At 40.1% G+C, this 20,377-nt stretch overlaps 1 protein-coding gene across 1 annotated transcript in view; it reads left to right on the top strand.

Annotated features, from left to right (window-relative positions):
* The window catches only part of GAB1 (GRB2 associated binding protein 1), a 188,598-nt gene that overhangs the window by 111,080 nt on the left and 57,141 nt on the right, over positions 1 to 20,377 (top strand). Inside the window, 2 exon segments of the mRNA XM_020989841.2 lie at positions 9,750 to 9,809; positions 9,812 to 10,049. Coding sequence (XP_020845500.1) covers positions 9,750 to 9,809; positions 9,812 to 10,049 — 298 coding nt within the window.

Below are 20,377 nucleotides of genomic sequence, written 5' to 3'. Positions count from 1 at the left end.
TTATAGGAGTTCCTATCGGCCATAGTTCCTTACTGTGTGTGAAGTGGTGTCCTGAGCTTTTATACTTTGAAAACTGAAGTCTAAAAAGTATGAACATCTTCTATTTCTTCCTAAAGGTCCCATGAGCTTACTTTGCAAATTGTTATGATGGTATTTTCAAAAAAGAAGAGAAAAATCATCAGTTTATGTAGCTTGTTTACAATACTGCTGAATTCTGATTATATTTTAAAGAATCACCTAATTTTAAAGAGTTAACTTGCCTTAAAGACAAAATCAGTTGCCATACTTATAATAGAAATTTTTTTTTGTAGAAATAAGTATTCCTTATTTATTGCGAGGACATTCATTACTACTCTAAATCCAGTAACTTTACTAAAGAAAGTAAGAATGTAATTTAATCTTATATCTGGTAAAGGTTATTTCCTCTGGTGCTGGGCGTTTTTTGAGGAAAGTGCTTTGTAAGCTTACTCTCCTGATATTTAAGGTGAGTTGTTGTTATGAATATGTGACTACGTAGAGAACTCTCTGTGTGGGAACCCCCATACTAACGTATATAGCATCCCACCTTTGCCTTAGTAGATAAATCCTCTGGAGTTGCTTAAGATGCGTAAAGGTTAAGTGACTTGCCCAGGATCACGCAGCTGATGTCTGAGATGAGATTTGAAATCCATGTCATCCTGATTTCATTCAAGCCCAGCAGTCTACCATGCTTCATTTTCATTATTCTTTTTTTAATCACCATCATATTGTAATGGGGCAAGTTACTATCTTACTGTTATTTAATGTTCTGTGCTTAGGTAGGTTGCTGTTTTATAGCTTACTGCTTTATAATACTTTGTTACTTACTATTTCTGTTACTTTCTGATAATTACTGTTTAGGAGACTATTACTTTATAAAAAGCCATTCAATTTTGAGGCCCTAGGCACACTCTTCTGCCCCTATCTTCATCTCAAAAAAAGCCTGATCACCTTCCCACTTCCTTCCTCTCCTTGCTAAGACCAGCTACTCTATGTCCCTAATTCCATCATTTCCTATTTTCTCCAGCAGATTTCAACCTCAGTCATTTCCCCCACTCTGAATCTTCAGTTTCTCCTTATTTTCTCATTTGTTCCCTACTTCCTTCAAATGAGCCCGAAGTTCCCCCATCCTTAGGAAATCCTCACTAAATCCTAACATCTCCTCAAACTGTTGTCCTGAACCTTTCCTACTTTTTTTCTACTGAATGCCCATAAGAACCTCTCTAATACTCACAGCTTCCGCATCTTCTGAGCTCATCATTCAACTAAAACTATTCTAAATTACCAGTGATCCCTTAATTACCAAATCCAATGGTCTTTTCTCAGTCCTCATCCTTCTTTACCCATCTCCTACGTTTGCTACTGTTAACTGCCCTCTCTTTGATACTCTTCTCCCTGGGTTTCTCCTCCTGTCTATCTGACTGGTTCTTCTCAGTCTCTTTTGTTGATTCATCTTCCAGGTCCTGTCCCCTAACTGTGGGATGTTTTCCCAAGGCTCCTTCCTAGACCCTCTACCCTGTTTTTTTTTTCTCCCCCCCATATCTGTCTGTCTGTCTCTCTCTCTTTCTCCCTTCCTCTCTCTCTCCCTCCCCGCCCCTGTCGCTTTCTCTCTCTGTGTCTCTCTCTCTGCCTATCTCTCTCTGTAAGCTCATCAGCTCCTATGAGTTTAATTACCATCTCTATGCCAACAACTCCCACATTCACATATATGACTTGTTTCTCCTCTGATCTTCAATCCTGCTTCACTAATTGTCTATCGGACATTTCAAACTGAATGTCCTAGAGACAACTCAAACACAAGATATCCAAAATAGAACTCATTATTTCCCCCACCCTACCTCCCAAATACTTCTTTTCCAAACTTTATTATTTCATTCAAAGGCATCACCATTCTTTTAGTTTCCTACAGTCAGTTGCCAAATCTTACCGTTCTGTCTTTCACATCTGACCTTTTCTACTAGCACAGCTGCCATCTTAATAAAATAAGATGGGGAATGATCTCTGTAGTTCTTTCCCATTATTAAATCTGATGATTCAGTTTTCACTAAGGTCCCTTCTATGATCCTAAGATACTGGTCTTTCTTTCAGCAAAGACCATAGGAGTTTAGACTTGAACCTAAAAGATATCAAGCTGAAGTCTAATAAGATGTTATTTAAAAAATTAAAAGATCTGTACTTTTCTACTTCCTTTAATTGTTGATACTTCCTAGCCCCCATAATATGGGCAGAGTAAGGGAGTAAATATTTAGCATTGGGAATATCAAAATGAGAGGGGATATAGGGATCACGTCATCCATCTCAATTATTTTGCAAATTAGGAAATTTAACCTCAGAGAGGGGAGATGTCTCACTGATGGCTGCAGAGCACATTAGGGGCAGACCTCAGACTTCTGACACATGCTTTCCATTTTGTTATTTTGCCCCAGCATGCTTGGGGGAAGGTGAAAGGGTTTAGAACATGATGTCCAGTGCCCTCATCTTAGATAGGTTAAGTGTGCATTCTTTTTGAGTCTAGGACAGTGTGAAGATTTACACTGGCCTGTTTCCTCCTATCAAATGAGGAGATTGGCATGATCACCGAGGGCTGACCTTCCATTCCTTTTTTTTTTTAAATTTATTTATTTTTAATTTGCAACATTCACTTCCATAAGCTTTTGAGTTTGAAATTTTCTCCCTCTTCCTCCTCTCTTCCCTCCCCAAGAAGGCGTGCAATCTGATATAAGTACTACATATACATACTTATTAAACATATTTTCATATTAGTCATGTTGTAAAGAGAATTAGAACCAATAGGAGGAACCACGAGAAAGAAGAAACAAAAGAGAAGAAAAAAAAAGAGCAAATAGTATGCTTTGATCTGCATTCAGACTCCCATAGTTTTTTCTCTGGATATAGATTGACCTTCCATTCTATAATGGGGGTGGGGGGGGGAAGGAGAGAGAAGGTAAGGAAAAAAAGAGAAAGGACATAAATAGATGAAAAGTTAATAGCAAAGGGGGGAGAGATGAGGAAATGAATGGTATAGGGCATGTAGATATTAAATCCCAATGGAAGTTCAATGTCCTGGCTGCTGTATTCCAGGAAAGCTGTTCAGAGGAATACTTTTACTCATCTGAAAGATTTGGTAGGATTTGTATAGTCAGGAAGAAGAAGGAAATGGGTACTCCTAAGAGAAGAGGGGAGACAGTATAACCAAAAAGGGGGGGATGTGTTTTTCAAATCACAAAAGGCACCATCTTCCCATAGGTATATGAAATTAAAGAAACAGAATTGTGTGCTTTCCCTTTTTATACTGTCATTTAATTCAATTCAGCTAGCACTTATTAAACACCTACTATGTACAAGGTGGGGCAGCTAGGTGGTGCAGTGAATAGAGCACTGGACCTTAAGTCAGGGAGACTCATTTTCATGAATTCAAATATGACCTCAGATACTGCCTTTGCCGTGTGAACCTGGGGAAGTCATTTAACCCTGTTTGCCTCAATTTCCTCATTTTGCCAAATGAGCTAGAGAAGAAAATGGCAAACTGCTCTAGTATTTCTGCCCAGAAAACCCCAAGTGGGTTCACAGAGAGTCGGACATGACTGAAAACAACTCAGCAACAACATATGCTAGGCCCTATTTGAGGGACTGAGGATATAAAGAAAAAAAAAGGATGCCCTCAAGAAGCTTCCATCCTATTGGACTTCCAATTTAGTTGAAACGTTTATTAAGCACCTATATATGCAATATGCTGTACTTACCTCTGGGAACATGAAATCGGGGGAGTAGGGGAAGAAACCAGTCCTTACCTTGAAGTTGTTTACAGTCTCCTGTGAGGAGGGAGGGAGGACACTCACATGACTAGTACATGAGACAGGATAGAACATGGATGGGGCAAAGGAGAGATCCAGGCAAAATTCTCTTGCAAGAAATAATTCTTTCCCCTTTCTTTTGGTCATCTGCTTGCTACAGGCATAAGGCAAGAGGAGAGTTAAAACATCTGATCCCTGCATTTTCATCAGTTACACCACAGAGGACGTACACAATGGAAGGCTGTGTTGAATGGTGGTTTATGTAACAAGCTGCTATCTCTACAAAGCTTATGAGTTCATGCCTCATTTTCTGTCACTTGCTTACGATTTAGGGTACCCTGCACATCCATACTGTTAAATAAATGATAAGCTCTTTGAAGAGGTCCGCCCAACAAGTCTGTCTGTCCTGTGTACAGTTAGCTGAGGGAGTTTGCCAAAGTCCTAAGGAAGTCTGAAGGAAATTCAGAAACAAGGACCTTTTTTTAAAAAAAGTCACAGAATTTCCTAAATTAGGAAGGACCTTGGAGGTCAGATTGGTACCTTAACAGGTGGTCAACTAGCCTTCTGCTTGGAGACATCCTGGGATGGGGAAATCACTATCTATGGGGCCAGCTCTAGATAAGTTTTTCCTTATACACTTTCCTCACACTGAGCCTGAATTTGACCCTTTGACTTCCACCCAATAGATCTAATTCTGTCCTCTATGGCTAGCTGGGAAGCTAAGACCAAGGGAAGTTTTATGACATACCCAGGAGTTACACATATAGTAAATGTCTTTAAGTGAAATTCGAACCCAGGTCCATTTTATTCTAGTCTGGAGGGGATCATGCCCCTTCTGACCTATGAAGAGGCACTAGAAATGTAGTTAGATACATGAAAAGTCAGCTTTTTGTCCCCATTTGTCCCACGCATGTCTCTTTTCCCAATGAAAGTGAACAGTTAGAATGGATTTTTGCATGCAAAGTTTTGTCCCAAATTTATTCAGGGATTTTGGTTTTGAAAGGCATTTTCTACCCTGCTACTGTAGACTTGGTGGGGCAACCTACGGCTTTCATTGGGGCGACAAGTGCAACAAGGTTAAAAATAGAACACGCTTTAAGAATCCCAGATATTTTCAGATAACAAAGAGTGATTTATGTGGGCTCATTTTGTGCTTTGAAAACATAGAGACGCCTTTGTACTGCGATTAGCCAGGGTTCTGAGGTCAGTTCTCTTGTCTGGGATCCAGCTTTATTCGGTTGCTAAATTGTGCTTTGTACTATGATCCAGAGAATCTTTGTATCTGCCTTATTAAAGTGTGTAGTTTATGTAATTGCTTTTGTTTTCTAGTTTCATTGGTGCCAGATTCAATGAGAGTGACTCATTATGTCACTGAAACAAACATTCTCATGTGCGTTGAGGACCTTCCCCCCATCACCCCCAAAAAAGTAGCAGGTGCTGGCTGGCTAAATTCAATATTTTAGGACTGTAATTTCCTGTATAGAAAGCTCGTCTCACATGCGATGCTCACTCACCAAACCAGCCTGTGAAATCACTGCCTCCACCTCTGTATATATTTGTGTGTGCGCGCGTGTGCGCATACACACATTCCTTTTCTTTTATTCCCTTTCCTTTTGTCCATAACCATTTAGATGAGTTCTCAAATGCCCTTTAAAATTGAACACTATGGAAGAGGAAGGGAGAGGGGCAGGAACCAAACCTCTGTTGTAGCCCAGGACAGATCCCATTCTTTCCTGCCTTTGTCATCTTCACTTGTGAATGCACAATCGTTGAATGCTAGAGATGACAACACATGCTTGGCTGTGCTCAGGCTCTCAGCCATTCTAGCCTGCTGCTCTTTGGGCCCTAGGTTAATGGAAGGAGTTTTATAAACACTGGGTAGGGTCCTGAATGTAGAGTGGAATGGGTCTCAGAGGCCATGATGTCCATTTTACATATGCTTTGTATAGCTTTGTTTCCTTGTTGGCTTCCATATTAGATTGTAAGCTCCTAGAGGGCAGGGGCTATCTTTTACCTCCTTTGGTATCCCTAGTACTTAGCACAGTGCCTGCTACATAATAGGTGCTTAATACATTGAATAAGTGAAATGACTTACACAAGATTATAGGTATTAGAACCCAAGTCCTCTGACTCCAAGTCCAAAGCTCATTCCATCATATCAGCTGCTTCTTTATCTACTTAATTTTGCTTGTGACTGAGTTTGTGTGCACTGTGAATCTGGTTCCTCAATGGGAAAGTAGAGCCAGTATGGTAAAAGCAAGAATTTATATGAATTTATATTTATATGAATGTATATATTTACATGAAGTGACCACAAAGAAGAGGGGCATTTTGTTTGTTTAGAAACTACCAATAGCCAGAAACCTCTTAGGAAAAGACATTAAGTTCACATTTCTATAACTCTTTAAGCTTTTTAAAGTTCTTTCCCCATACCGATCCCAGGAAGCAGCTATTATTATGCAATTATTAGTTTGTCCATTTTACAGTTTTTTAGGGGAATGACGTTTGGGGAAGTTGATTAACTTGTCCATGGTCACAGAGCTGGTGAGTGCTGAGTTAACTTTCAAACCCAAGACACTTGGGTCTGAATGGGGGGAGGGCAGGTCCTATCATGTGCAAAAATTTACTCTCGGTTTATTTTGTTTGAAAAACAAAAATATTGCAGCAATCTTCCTCCACCCCCCTCCCCAAGTTATTTAAAAATCAGATTTCTGGCAACCTCAACTGTCTGCAACTTGGTTGAGAATTTTTCAAAAGTAAGTGGAAAAGATCTCTGAGGCCTCAAAATAACTTGTCACAAAGCCAAAGGACTTGACTTGGTAGGAAAGGTCCTGCGGCCCACACTCGAGACTATTAACTAGATACTTAGAAGTGGAGAGGGGCTACTGGAGATTCACAACTTTAAAGCTGCATTTGTTTTTTCTTTCTATAGTGGTTTTTCTAAAGAACCTCTTGATTGGGCTTTGAAAAGTTTTTTCAACCAAAACAAATTAACATGTCTTTGTATAGATAAGAATTCTTGGTCTTAATCCATGTCCTCTCCTTATATGGTAGATTTGTCTTCCTGAGGCAGCTAAGTGGTGCACTGGCCTAGAATCAGGAAGACCTGAGTTCAAATTCAGCCTCAGATACTTAGTAGCTGTGTGAACCATGACAAGTCACTTAACCTCTGTTTGCCTCGATTGCCTTGTCTGTAAAATGGGGGTAATAACAGTACCTACCTCCCAGGATTGTGAGGATTAAATGAGAAAATAATAGCAAAGCTCTTAGCGCAGTGCCTGGCACATAATAAGTGCTATATAAATGTTATCTATCATTAGCTAAGGGGCCGTTGCTTAGACTTCTTCATCATCTGGGTAATGGGCCCCTAGCAGGCCAGTTCAATTCAATAGATCATTGTTGAGCACGTGCTGGGTGCTAAGGACTTTTGGTCCCTTGGGGAGATGCAGTATTTCTATTGTTTTGGAGTTTATAGGCACCAACAAAAGGATGTATATACATACATGTACATATACATGTACATAAATACACACACACACACATACACACAGATACAGGTGATTATAGTATACGCTATGATCCGTGATAAATACTTTAGAGGAGTGCTATATGAGACTGGGAAGGCCAGTATCAACTTGAGGAGAATCTGGGAAGGCTTCATGGAAGAACTACCATTAGTGATGGGCTTTAAAGAATTCAGGAGGCAGTGACAGATGCAGAGAGGATTTTCCAGGCACAGAGCAAAAGCCCAGAGACAATATACACTGGGTTGTATTTGATGGGTGGAAAGCAATCCCGTTTGGATGGAATGTTGAGGATGTGGCAAACTGTTACAGGAGATAAGTCTAGAAAGGGCTTTCCACGACAGAAGAGTTTGAACTTTACTAGGTAGGATCCTAGGTTCATAGCTTTAGCCCTGGAAGGGACTTTGGAGGTCCTCTACAATCTGCTCATGTACAAGATGAGGAAACAAAGGCCTAGGAAGATGAAGCAGATTCCCTCAACATCACACAAGAAGCCACTGAAGAGTTTTGAGCTGAGAAGGGGCTCCTCTGCATAGCTCCTTGATATACTCACAGTCTCTCAATCTCTCTCTCTCTCTCTCTGTGTATTTTCTAATCCTGCTGCTTGCCTGTTTTCTGGAATACTTGCCAATTCAAAAATTTTACTGTGTGGCAAAACTTCCAAGAAATCTTGACCTTAGTTTACCAACTCTCAATGATTCAGGGGGTGATTATCTGGCTTATAAATTACTCAGCTACCTTCTTTTCGTCTTTCAGCTTTGCTGCTGCCTTCCTGTAGACAATCTCATAATTTATTAATTAATATTTCCACTGGAAAATTATAAGGAGAACAAGATAAAATTATAAATGTTTCTTTCCCCCTAATATGATTGACATTTGGAATAAGATTTGAGGAAGATGGAGGCTGAAGCTAAAAGATATAATTTACCTTAGTGGACAGGGGGTTTCTCCGTGCCTCAGTTGCCCCCTACCAGTTATTTCATTTCAGCTCAAAGAGAATTACTTTTTAGTTGCCACTGCTACTGTCCATTGTTGTGATGGCTTCTGAAAGAACTTAGGTATGCTATCTAGCAGTACTTTTTGTGTTGGGAGCCAAAAAATGGAAGTCAAATAGGATCCCTCCCTTGATTGGGGAATGGCTTAATAAATTGTAGGATATGAATGGAATGAAATACTGTTTGCTGTAAGCAACAACCAATATATAAAATTTTTTTTAAAAAGGTCACGTTGGAGGTCCCATACAAAAAAATGAAAAATAAAATAAAAAAAGAAACAACCAGTATGAGGAATTCAGAGAATCATAGGGAGATTTGTATGCAGTGATACAGAATGAAGTGAGCAGAACCAAGAGAGCAGCATACACAATGACTTAGCGAGAATGCTGTGGATTTGGGGGCTCATTGAAGTTGACATTTCCTCCAGTGATACAGATCCATGTCTTCCCGTCCTGTGTAAATCTTGTCCATGTTGTTGTTGTTGTTGTGACTTTTCAGTCGAGTCTGACTCTTCATGACCTCATTTGGGTTTTTCTCAGTAAAGATGCTGGAGTGGTTTGGCATTTCCTTCTCCAGCCCATTTGACAGATGAGGAAACTGAGGCAAACAGGGTGAAATGACTTGCCCAGGATCACACAACTAGTAGGTGGCCGAGGCCAGATTTGAACTCGGGAAGATAGTCTGACTCCAAGCCCCATACTTTATCCACTGTGCTACCTAGCTTACTCAAATCTTGTCCATGGCTTCCCTGGGGCACCCCCCATTCTCCCAAAGGCCTGCTGTGGAAAGTGGGATTTGTGCTTCCTCCTGAAGAAAGCCAGGGAGTCTAAGAAGCAGAGGGGAGAGGGCAGAATATTTAGTTAGTAGCAGCTGTCTAAACATGGGGCAGCTAGGTGGTGCAGTGGATAGAGTGCTGGTCCTGGAATCGGCAAGACTTTTTGAATTCAAATCTAGCCTCAGACACTTCTTAATTGTATAACCTTGGACAGGTCACATAACCCGTTTGCCTCAGTTTTCTCATCTGTAAGATAAGCTGGAGAAGGAAATGGCAAACCACTCCACTATCTCTGCCAGAAAAACCTCAAATAGGGTCACAGTCAGACACTACTGGAAAAAAAAAACCCAAAACCAGTCAGTCTAAACAATATGGACTGACAGATGAGATGAGCTCTATGTGCTGACCATTCTACTGCATGACCTATCAACACATCATAGTAATAGATCTCCAATATGATGACTGTATTTATATTTTCAGGAAACTTTGACTTTTGTAATGGCAAATAATTTTATAGGAAAATGATAACTATTTTTGTTTTTCTACGTGTCTTATTTTCCCATTTTTTTATTTTTACATGTCTTATTTTTAAAATCATTCTTAATTCCTGAATGTTAAATAAATGTTTTGGTTTCTTTCACAGGCATGGAAGAGGAGGTGGTTTGTGCTCCGAAGTGGCCGTTTAACGGGAGATCCAGACGTACTGTACTGGAATACTACAAAAATGATCACGCCAAAAAGCCCATCCGCATTATTGACTTAAACTTATGTCAACAAGTAGACGCCGGATTGACATTTAACAAAAAGGAGTTTGAAAACAGCTACATTTTTGATATCAACACTATTGATCGCATCTTCTACTTGGTAGCAGACAGTGAGGAGGAGATGAATAAGTGGGTTCGTTGTATTTGTGACATCTGTGGGTTTAACCCTACAGAGGAAGGTAAGTGCCAGGTTTCATGAATTGAACTAAAACTCAGATATTGGGGTGTCTTTCCTGCTGTCTTTTGTAGAATTATAACAAAGTGATTTCTTGGCTTAAATAGACGGGACTCTTTTAGTTTCCCTTCCATAACACATTAAGAAAGGTACCTACCTCTTTAATGAGAGAAATATTTTGGGCCGGGCCTGTGACTTAATCTATGCAGGGGAACCACACAGTTGTATACACAACTCACCTATATTGGCTTAGTTGCCTGGGACCCTGAAAGACTAGAGAGTCAGGATTCAAGTGTATGTCTTCCTAGAAGGGTGGGACTGTTCACTGAGCCAGGCTGGGGGCAGAGGTAGGGTCAAAATTAGCTCCTTATATGAGGCATGGTGGTACATTGGAAGGCACATTGGCTTGATGCTTGCTACATGTGAGACCTTGGGAATCTAATCCCTTTGGATTATAAACTCCTTGAGGGCAGGGGACTGCTTTTTGCCTCTTTTTGTATCCCCAGTGCTTAGCACAGTGACTGACACAGGGTAGGCATTTTTGTTCTTGTTCATTTGTTTCAGTTGTATCCAATTCTTCATGACCCCATTTGGGGTTTTCTTGGCAAATATACTGGAGTGGTTTGCCATTTCCTTCTCCAGCTCATTTTACAGATGAAACTGAGGCAAACAGGGTTAAGTGACTTGCCCAGGATCACATAGCTAGTAAGGGTCTGAGGCTAGATTTGAACTCAGGAAGATGTGGAGGTTTTGAGTAGGCGTTTAATAAATTTTTACTGACTGACTAACTGAACTTGGACAAATCTTTTGACTTCCTTTCATCTCATTTTCCTCATCTGTAAAATGTAGAGGTTGAACTCAGTGTCCTCTGGGTTCTCTCCTAGTCCTATGTCTGTGATCTGTGATTATAGAGATGGATAAGTTTCTAGGTTTCAAAAGCTTAGAAGAATTCTTTTTTAATGTAAGCAACTTTTAAAAATGCACATCAGTAGAAAAGCTGTTGACCTGAAGATAGAAGAAAAAATATTCATTCAATAGCATTTAATAGAACACAGCCTCCTCCCACCTCACTGTGCATATGTGAAAATCATACATGAATCCTTGAAAAATATAATAACAGATAACTTGTTCAAAATAGGAAGATGTATACTGTGTATCTTGGCTTTCTTCATTTTTAATTTGTTAATTGTGTGTGTGCAACACTGACTGCTTTGAAAGGAATAGAAAAAAAATAACATAAAATGTTCAGATATACTTGATGAGCCGGAATATACCCATGGGAAACAAACCATTACAAAGCAGTATAGGAAAGAGGGGTGACATGGTATAATAGAGAGATTCAGGAGGACTTGGGTTCAAATCTTTGCCTTCTAATACATACTAGCTTCATCACCATGGGCAGATCACTCTCTCTCTCTCTCTCTCTCTCTCTCTCTCTCTCTCTCTCTCTCTCTCTCTCTCTCTCGGTGCCCCAGACATCTTGCTAGGACTGTTTGTTGCTGGTCTATATCAGTAGGGGAATTTTGCACACTAAGCATTCCCCACTCCAGTGAAATCATAGGTTAAATGGAAGGGAAAAACAGAAGAAACTATAGCAAATATTATACATTGATCCTGTGGGAATCCCCTGAAATAATGGCATCAGGATTGATTGTACTATAGTCAGGGAATACTTCTAGGGAAAAGTTATTTGAGAAGGGTTTAGAAAGAAGTTGATTAATGGAGAGGAGAGTATTCTGAGTGAAAAAGAGTAACATTAGCAAAGGCTTCCAGGCAAAGGTGAGCAAAAGAGTAATTTATAAGAAATTTGATGTGCTCCAAAGAAAGAATGATGGAGTGTGAATGCAGATTGAAGCATACTATTTGCTATCTTTTTCTTCTGTTTTGTTTTGTTTCTTCTTTCTTGTAGTTCCTCCTATTGGTTCTAATTCTTCCTTACAACATGACTAATGTGAAAATATGTTTAGTAGGAATGTATATGTAGAGACTATATCAGCCTGCACACCATCTTGGGGAGGGGGGGCAGGGAAGAGGAGAAAAATTTAAAACTCAAAAGCTTATGGAAGTGATTGTTGATAAATCAAAATAAATTAATAAAATTAAAAAAAAAATTTGAAGTGGCTAGAGTAGAGATGACATGTTGGGGAACAATAAAGTTGAGAAGATGAGTTGTTTAACCCGAAATAAGGATTTAGGATTCAATCACTCTCTTGATGTTCTTAAATAGATTGATAAAGATTTGATGCAATTCAGCTAACATTGACTGGGAGCCTTCTATTATGTGAAAGGAGGATTTCTCAGCCTGAGTTCCCAGAGAGCCCAGGGAGAATCTCACCCACCAGTAGATCAGATACTCGAACTATCTTGTGGCAGAAAAATAACCAATGAGTTATTAAGTTCCCATATTTTGGAAACATTATTTCTGGAGCCTGTCAGGTTTGATGGTCACAAAGAATATTTCAAAAAGAGCAGAAAAAGGGGCAGCTAGGTGGCGCAGTAAATAGAGCTCTAGCCTAATCCAGCCTCAGGCACTTGGCACTTGCTAGCTATATGACCCTGGGCTAGTCACTTAACCCCATTGCTTAGCAAAAAAAAGAAAGAAAAGAGAAGAAAAAGCTTCATGTTGCACTCCTGGATTGTTTGAGGTGGGTTAGGGCCTCATTAGCACATCACAGTCAAAATGGAGAATCTTAATCACATACCACAGTTTTAAAATGGCTGTGTTCACTCTCCACAAAAACTAGACCTCTGAGAATACCAACGTAGATAAGACAGACCTGCTTTCAATGAACTTACTAATTAGGAGAAAATGCGGCAACAAATAATTATCATACAGAAGGGAGACAGATGAGGGCAAAGGAGAGGAACAGGCAAAGTACTTTGGGAAATCTGTGTGCCAGCCTTATGTGGGTTGAACTGGAATAGAGGAGAGACTGGAAAGAGGGAAACCAGCCAGGAAACTCTTGAATAACTCCAGGTGTGAAGGGATCAGGGCTTGGTTCAAGAGAATGACTTTGGGAATAGCAAAGAAGGGGACAAATCAGAGAAACCACAATCTATAGAGAGAACATATTTAGCGTTTGGATACAAGAAGGAAAAGAGAACAGAATGGTTCCAGGATTAAGGTCCTTGGAGCCAGTATCGGAGACACCTTAACCCTCCATGGGGCTGTTACAATCACATAGGATCAGAGTTTTAGAACTGGAAGAGACTTCAGAATTTTAGTCTAATCTCTCTCCTTTTACAGGTGAGACCAAAAGAGCGCAAATAACCTGCCCAAGGTCACCAGGTAGCAGATGGTGTTGGAACCCAGCTCCAAATTCAGAGCTGTTTCTATGCACAAGGGGGGCGTTCCTTAGTGAGGCGTGATATCTACTTTTTTAGTAAATATAGATCTCATTTATGTGGCGCTACAGTGTGCTGGGGTTGGTGCAATGAGTGCATTATCATGACCAGCCCACAGGCCTGCTTACTGGCCCATGTCTACAAAATTATAAGAATAATCAGCCCAAGACATCTTTGATGAAGGTCTGAAAAAAGAACAGGCAAGCCTTTTTTAGACTAGATTAGGGCAGAATATATTAAGCCTTAATTGCTTGGGGGGTAGCTAGGTGGCATAGTGGATAGAGCACTGGCCCTGGAGTCAGGAGGAGCCTCGGACACTTGACATGTACTAGGTATGTGACCCTGGGCAAGTCACTTAACTTCATTGCTTAGCCAAAAAAAAAAAGGCATTAATTGTTTGGCTCTTTGCTAAATTCTGGGAATACAAACATGGAATCATGTTCCATTCCAATGGGGGAAGACTGAGTACATTAGAGAGAATTAGATAGGGGAGTGAGGGAGGGAACCTGGTTTGGAAATGGTTGGGAAAGTATAGAGGGGTGTGTGTATGTGTGTGTGTGTGTGTGTGTGTATGTGTGGTAAACAGTAAGCACGGTGGGATCTTGTGTGTGTATAATATGTATGTGTAAATATGTATGTATAGTATTGTTCACTATATTAAAAAAAAAGTATTAGACTTGATAGAACAAAATACCTATAAGGTCTGGCTGTCTTCTGACAAAACTGTCACCCATGCATATGTCAAAATCATATCAAATCTTTGGAAGATGAATTAACAGGCAACTTGTTCACCCCCCCGATTATTATCAGGTGAGGCACAAAATAGGAAGATGTACAACATCTTTCTTGGCTCTATTCTTTTTAAATTTGTTAATTTAGGGACCAAGGCTGAGTTGGTTTACTTTTTGCTGTAAAAAAGGGGGGTGTTACAAAGAATATTAATAATAATAATCATAATAATAAGCGAGGTTATAAAGGAGATCTTTTTTTTATTTAGTAAGACTAGGAGCTGTTTTTGAGTGCTTTGAAATCGATTATGTTGCCATTGATACGCCTTTTTCAAATCTGCTAGTCCGTGTCTAGCTAGACCTGGCCTCAAAGTTGGGTTCAAGTTCTAACTGTGAAGAATATATTTAAACTCTCAGTTCTCTGGACAACTCCTTCAGATGACACATTGCAGAGAACATACTAACCCTTTTAATTAGTAAAGAGTTTCCTTATCCTGGGAGTTTCCTACATCTCTCTATCTTATCTCTTCATTAAAAACCAGTCCTGAAGGAACACAGTTTGCTGGTCCTTGGTTAGCCCAGCATGCATACTACCCTTGAAAAGAATAAAATTACCTTTCTTTGAATGTTCTTTAATTTGTGGGGTTTTTTTAAAGTAAGTTGTGACCTTTGCAAATTAGTCTAAAATAATAACATTTTATTATATTCATAGACCTGTGTTTTCTGGAATGTAACAGTTAAATATGAAATATCCCTCACCATTTGATGGTTTTTAACTAAAAGACATATAGCTATAATATGCTTTTATGGGATTTGGATACATCCAAATGGCAATTCTGGTTTTAAAACCATCTGCAGTCTGTGCTTCCTTGCTGACTTTGCAAGATGTTTTGTTTTGTTTTTTAAGCCACAGGTTAAGCCAGGGGTTCTTAGCCTTTTTTTTTTTTGTGCCGTAGACTCCCCCACCCCAGGACAGCCTGGTGAGGCCTAGAGATCCCTTCTCAGAATAATGTTTTTAAATGCATAAAATAAAATACATAGGATTACAAAGGGAAACAATTTTACAGAAAGTGTCATCTAAACATTTTTTAAAAGAAAGTTCACAGACCACAGATTAAAACCCCCTGGATTAAGTGATGTTACACTCTATATGATAGAGTCATTTATGTCCTTTATAATCTCGTTCATGCTGTTTAATCATATCTGTATCAACATTTTATTCTCTTTTCCATTGGTGGACCACCTGCCTGTCATCTGATTGCTTCAGAAGAGCTGGAGCCAATGCTAAGTATTTTTATGTCTATGTGGAGCTGCCCCCTCAGCCCCAAAAGAGTGCTCTCCCTTTTTGGGAGAGTCCCCAACTGTTAGCTTAGAAAATCTCCTAAAATAATTTAATCTCCTATAGTCTGATGCTAGAGGTTTATATGGGATTTAGGGGGGAAGGGGAGAGGGACGGACAAAGAGTGGATTGAGCTATGGTCCTAAAGTCTAAGAAGATAATTAATCTTATTGCCTTTGAGAATAACTGATTTCTTCTTAAAAACAAAAGAAAAGGGGCTGGTAGGTGGTGGTGGATTTGACCTGTATCTTCGTTCCAGGAACTTCTTAGAATATCATGACCCTGCTTATTGAATGCCTGGAAAGTTGGCCGGTGTTCTCTGTTTGTCAGTTACGGTTAGTTGAGATTATGTAAAGTTTCTAAGAAGTCTTATATTTAGTAGAGTTGAGGGTAAAGGGAGTGTGTGTGTGTGTGTGTGTGTGTGTGTGTGTGTGTGTGTGTGTGTGTGTATGTGTGTGTGTGTGTGTGTTTTCTGGGAAGTCTGCAGATGGATTGTTTCTGAATCATCAAGGTCACAAGTTGCCAAATTGATTCACTAATGTGTGAGCAGAATTCTTTGAGCAAGGGAAGCCTAGATCAAGGAGATCTTAGAACTATCAAACATTTGTGTTACCCAGGGCCGTATTTGATATCCTCGTGCTATCTCCTCTAGATAGAACCATAGGGATAGTAATTTTTGTTGTTCTTCAGTCTTTTTAGTCTCGTTTGACTCTTCGTGACCCCATTTGGGGTTTTCTTGGCAAAGATACTGGAGTGGTTTGCCGTTTCCTTCTCCAGCTTATTTTACAGATGAAGAAACTGAGGCAAACCGGGCTAAGTGACTTGCACAGGGTCTCACAGCTAGTAAGTATCTGAGGCCAGATTTGAACTCAGGAAGATGAATCTTCCTGACTCCAGGACTGTCACTCTGTTCACTGAGCCATCAAGCTTGCTGCAAAGGCTTTGTAGTTTATAGATTCTTTTCCTCATAATAATGCTTTGAGGGGCAGCTAGGTGGCACAGTAGAGAGAACATTGGCCCTGAAGTCAGGAGGACTTGAGTTCAAATCCGGACTCAGACCACTTAACACTCACTAGCTGTGTGATCCTGGGCAAGTCATTTAACCTCAGTTGCCTTAAAAAACAATAATGCTTTGAAATAATAATCATAATAGTTAGTAATAATGGCTCATTCACGTAGCACTTTAAAGTTCTTCAAATTATTTTATATGTGTTATTTCACATGACCTTCACAAACACCCTGTAAGGTAGGTGCTGTTATTATCACCATTTTACAGATTGGGGTCCTGAAGTTGAGAGGCTAAATAAGTTGTCTAGAGTCATCTAAGCTAGTGAGGGTCAAGCAGGATTTGAACTTGGGTCTTCCTGACTCTAAGTCCAAAGCTCTGTCCATTCCACTACCTACCTGCTTGTAGGTCATGTATTATCTGCTTTGAACCTGACTCTTTGAACCTGAAGTTTCTCTGGAGAACAGACCCAGGAAAATTGGTTCCAGTACATAGACCTCAAGAGAGTCCCACATCTAGTGTGAGGAATGAATCTTTGGCCTGATAACGTTTTCGCTTGTACTTGTAATATAGGGCTGCAAAACCTGAGGATGGAGCTCTCTCGATCAGGAAGGGAAGCAGAAGCTTAGCTTCCGCTCCATTCTCGAGGCCCAAAACTCTCTAATCATCTGAATCATTGCGGGTGGGAGTTAGTAGTAGGACCCACCAATTTATGTGACATTGATGTCATCGGAGTCACTAAATTCCAGGTGTTCTTCTTCGTACAATGCGCTCCTGAAGAATTCTTGTGTAAATTCAGTGTTACAAAGGTAATCCTATTTAAGGTGTTCTTTTAATAAAAATAATAGTTTTCATTCATAGGAGCTTCATGGTTACAAAATAGACAATCAAGACCTAGAGGTGGCCTTGGAGATGTCTTGTCAAGTCTCATTTTACAGCTGAGGAAACTGAGGGTCGAGAAGGTCAACACATGGGTAGTAAATGACAGAAAGAGGATTTGAACCCAGGCTTTCTGTCTTCAAATCAGGGTTCTCTCTACTGTATCGCACTGCTCATTTTATCTTCCTAGCAACCCCATGAAATAGGCAGTATTACTATTATTATGCTGATTTATTGATGGATTATTCAAATCCCTTCTAACACACTGTCTGTCTGTCTGTCTCCCTCTCTTTGCTCGCTCTCTCTCTCTCTCTTCTCTATTTTTCCTCTCTCTTCTCTATTTTTCCACTCTCTCTCTCTCTCTCTCTCTCCTCCCTTCTCCCTCTTCTCTCTCTCTGTCTGTCTCTCTTCCCTCTCCATCTTCCCTTCTCTCTCTTCCTCTCTGTCTTCTCTTTCTGTGTGTCTCTCTGTCTCTCTCTCTGTCTCTCTCTTTCTCTCTGTCTCTGTCTCTCTCTCTCATGTCTCTCTTCCTCTCTGTCTTCTCTTTCTGTGTGTCTCTGTGTCTCTCTCTCTGTCTCTCTCTCTCTCTGTCTCTCTGTCGCTCTCTCTGTCTCTCTGTCTTTCTCTCTGTCTCTCTGTCTGTCTCTGTCTGTCTCCTCCCTCATGTCTCTCTCTGTCTCTGTCTCTCTCTCTCCCTCATGTCTCTCTCTGTCGCTCTCTCTCTGTCTCTGTCTGTCTCTCTCCCTCATGTCTCTCTCTCTCTCCCTTTCTGTCCCTCACACCTACAGCATGTATCAGTGGTAGGACCTGACTGATGTCTTCTAGCTCCAAGGCCAGCACTCTAACCACAATGCCATGCTGCCTCTCTCCTCAATAGATTCAGATTTATTTGCACACGTTATATGTGCAGAATGTACATGTATTCCTTCCTTTCAGTAGGCTGGTCTTGAGGGTGAGGATTTTTTTGTTTCCCCAGCACCTGGATTATCTTGTTCATAGTAGGTGCTTGTTTAATGAATTCTTGATTATGCAGCCTCCTAGCCTTCAGTGTAAACAGACTTAGGATTGGGTCTTATTCCTCTCCAGGGCAGCTCCTGCACAACTGGCCCAGCAAGGACCATCGGGTCATAATGCTGGACTTCTGCTCGCTCCCTCTTAGACAATGTAGTACTGGTCCTTCTGTTGATCATCCTTCTATTAAATATATTTCTGTCAAACAATCACTTCAGGGTTTCTTGCACTTGAAACTACGTGGAGTGTTTTTCACTTCTCAACAGAAGCATTTACTAGCAAGAGGGAGGAGAGAAATTTTCTACTTGAAAGCTTTAATTAGATTGCATTAAAGCAGGGGTCCCTGGAATGGGGTGGAATCCGTTGAATCAAGAACCTTTGGTTTACTCTGGATTGGTTCCTTTGAAAATGCATGTGCAAATTCTTGACTGCCTTTTTGTTCACCAGTTTTAAATAGTACTTTTTTTTTTTAAAGTTTGTCCTCCCAGGTAAGAAATGACCTCACTTCAGATCTCTTCCCTTTGCCTGGATAACAAAAAGGTTCCCGAAGCATAGGTCTGACCAGGTCACTCTCCTGCTTTACAGCTCCAGAGGGTCCCTCATACCTTTAGAAAAAAACACAAACTCCCCTTGTTGGATTTAAAGCCCTTCCCAACCGCATTTTACCTTATTCTCCTGTAAATACTCATTGTTCAGCCCAACCAGTCTTCTTGGTGAAAATGTCTGATTGAGCTGCTGTTACACACTCACCTTTACCCTCAGTTTTCCCAAAATAGAAGCTACATTAATTACTCAGTTTAGGTGATTCAATAGATAGCACACTGAACCTAGATTTATTGGAAAGATATGAGTTCATATGCAGCCTCAGGTACTTAACAGCTTACCAGCTGTGTAACCTTGGGCAAATCACTCAACCTCTTCTGCTTCGGTTTCCTTATCTGCAAAATGGAGATCATGATACTACCTGCCTTCCAGGGTTCCAGAGTAATATTTGGGATAATTTTTGTAAAGCGCTTTGCAAACCTTAAAGTGCTACACAAACACTCACTATTATTATTAAAAACAGGTTGAGTGTGGTAGTGATAAAGATGTAAGACACCTGCCTTTTAATTTAATTTTTTGAAGAAAAGGACATTTTGGGGCAGTGGGGGGGAGATGGAGGATTCATTGATTCTTCAACCACGTGAGGGAAGGATCCATAGAATCCTGAGGATGGCTGGGGATGTTAGGCATGTTTCCATCATCTTGAACAGGAACAGGGTTAATTATAAGGTAGCTTAGCTGATTATGCTTGAATGCTTAGTATAGAAGCTTACTATTATATTATAGAAGAATATATTCTATATATTCTATATTCTATGTAATATAGAATATATAGAATATATTATATTATTACTTATTATAGAAGTAATAGAGGATTGCTCTCCATATTGGCCAGTTTCATCATCACTGCAGGGAAAGCCAGGATTTTTACACTTTTTTTTTAAACTATACCAACTTAGTATCATTTATTTTAGACAGTTCTCACTCACGCACTCCAGCCCAGGCAGACTTCTGGGGCATAGCAATTGTTTTCAAGCTAATAAAACTGAATAAATAGTGAGGAGAGAGATATTCCTGTTGTTTGTGTGGATTTTCACTTAGCAATTTACTTCCATCAGAAGAAAAACTCATGAGATTTTCTCTATTAGTCATTATCCACTTCTTAAGTAAATTTCAATTACCATGTTGCCCCAGCATCCTACAATGCCTTTAATGGGTGTTGATTCCATTCTCCTAGCCTTCAGATAGGAGAGTGAGAATAGTTTTAGCATACTGAAGCACACCCAAGCTGAGCATTTAGTTCTCAGAAATTTGATGCCAGCATTAATCCAAAGCAGCAGTAAGCTGGCCAGGCTTAAGCCAACCCTGAGTGCCACTTCCAGAATGTGGGCAGGCCAACCCGATCTCATGACCCTGGAGGCTGAAGCGGGATTTTTCCCCTCAAGCCTGTTTTTTAACTTTGAACAGAGGTTTTGTCCTGT

Source organism: Phascolarctos cinereus, unplaced genomic scaffold (genome assembly GCF_003287225.1).
Source record: "Phascolarctos cinereus isolate Bilbo 61053 unplaced genomic scaffold, phaCin_HiC Scaffold_9;HRSCAF=440, whole genome shotgun sequence".
In the NCBI taxonomy this organism is placed as follows: Eukaryota; Metazoa; Chordata; class Mammalia; order Diprotodontia; family Phascolarctidae; genus Phascolarctos; species Phascolarctos cinereus.
Note: the sequence above shows the minus strand (reverse complement) of the source record. Positions and strands in the feature narration are given on the sequence as shown.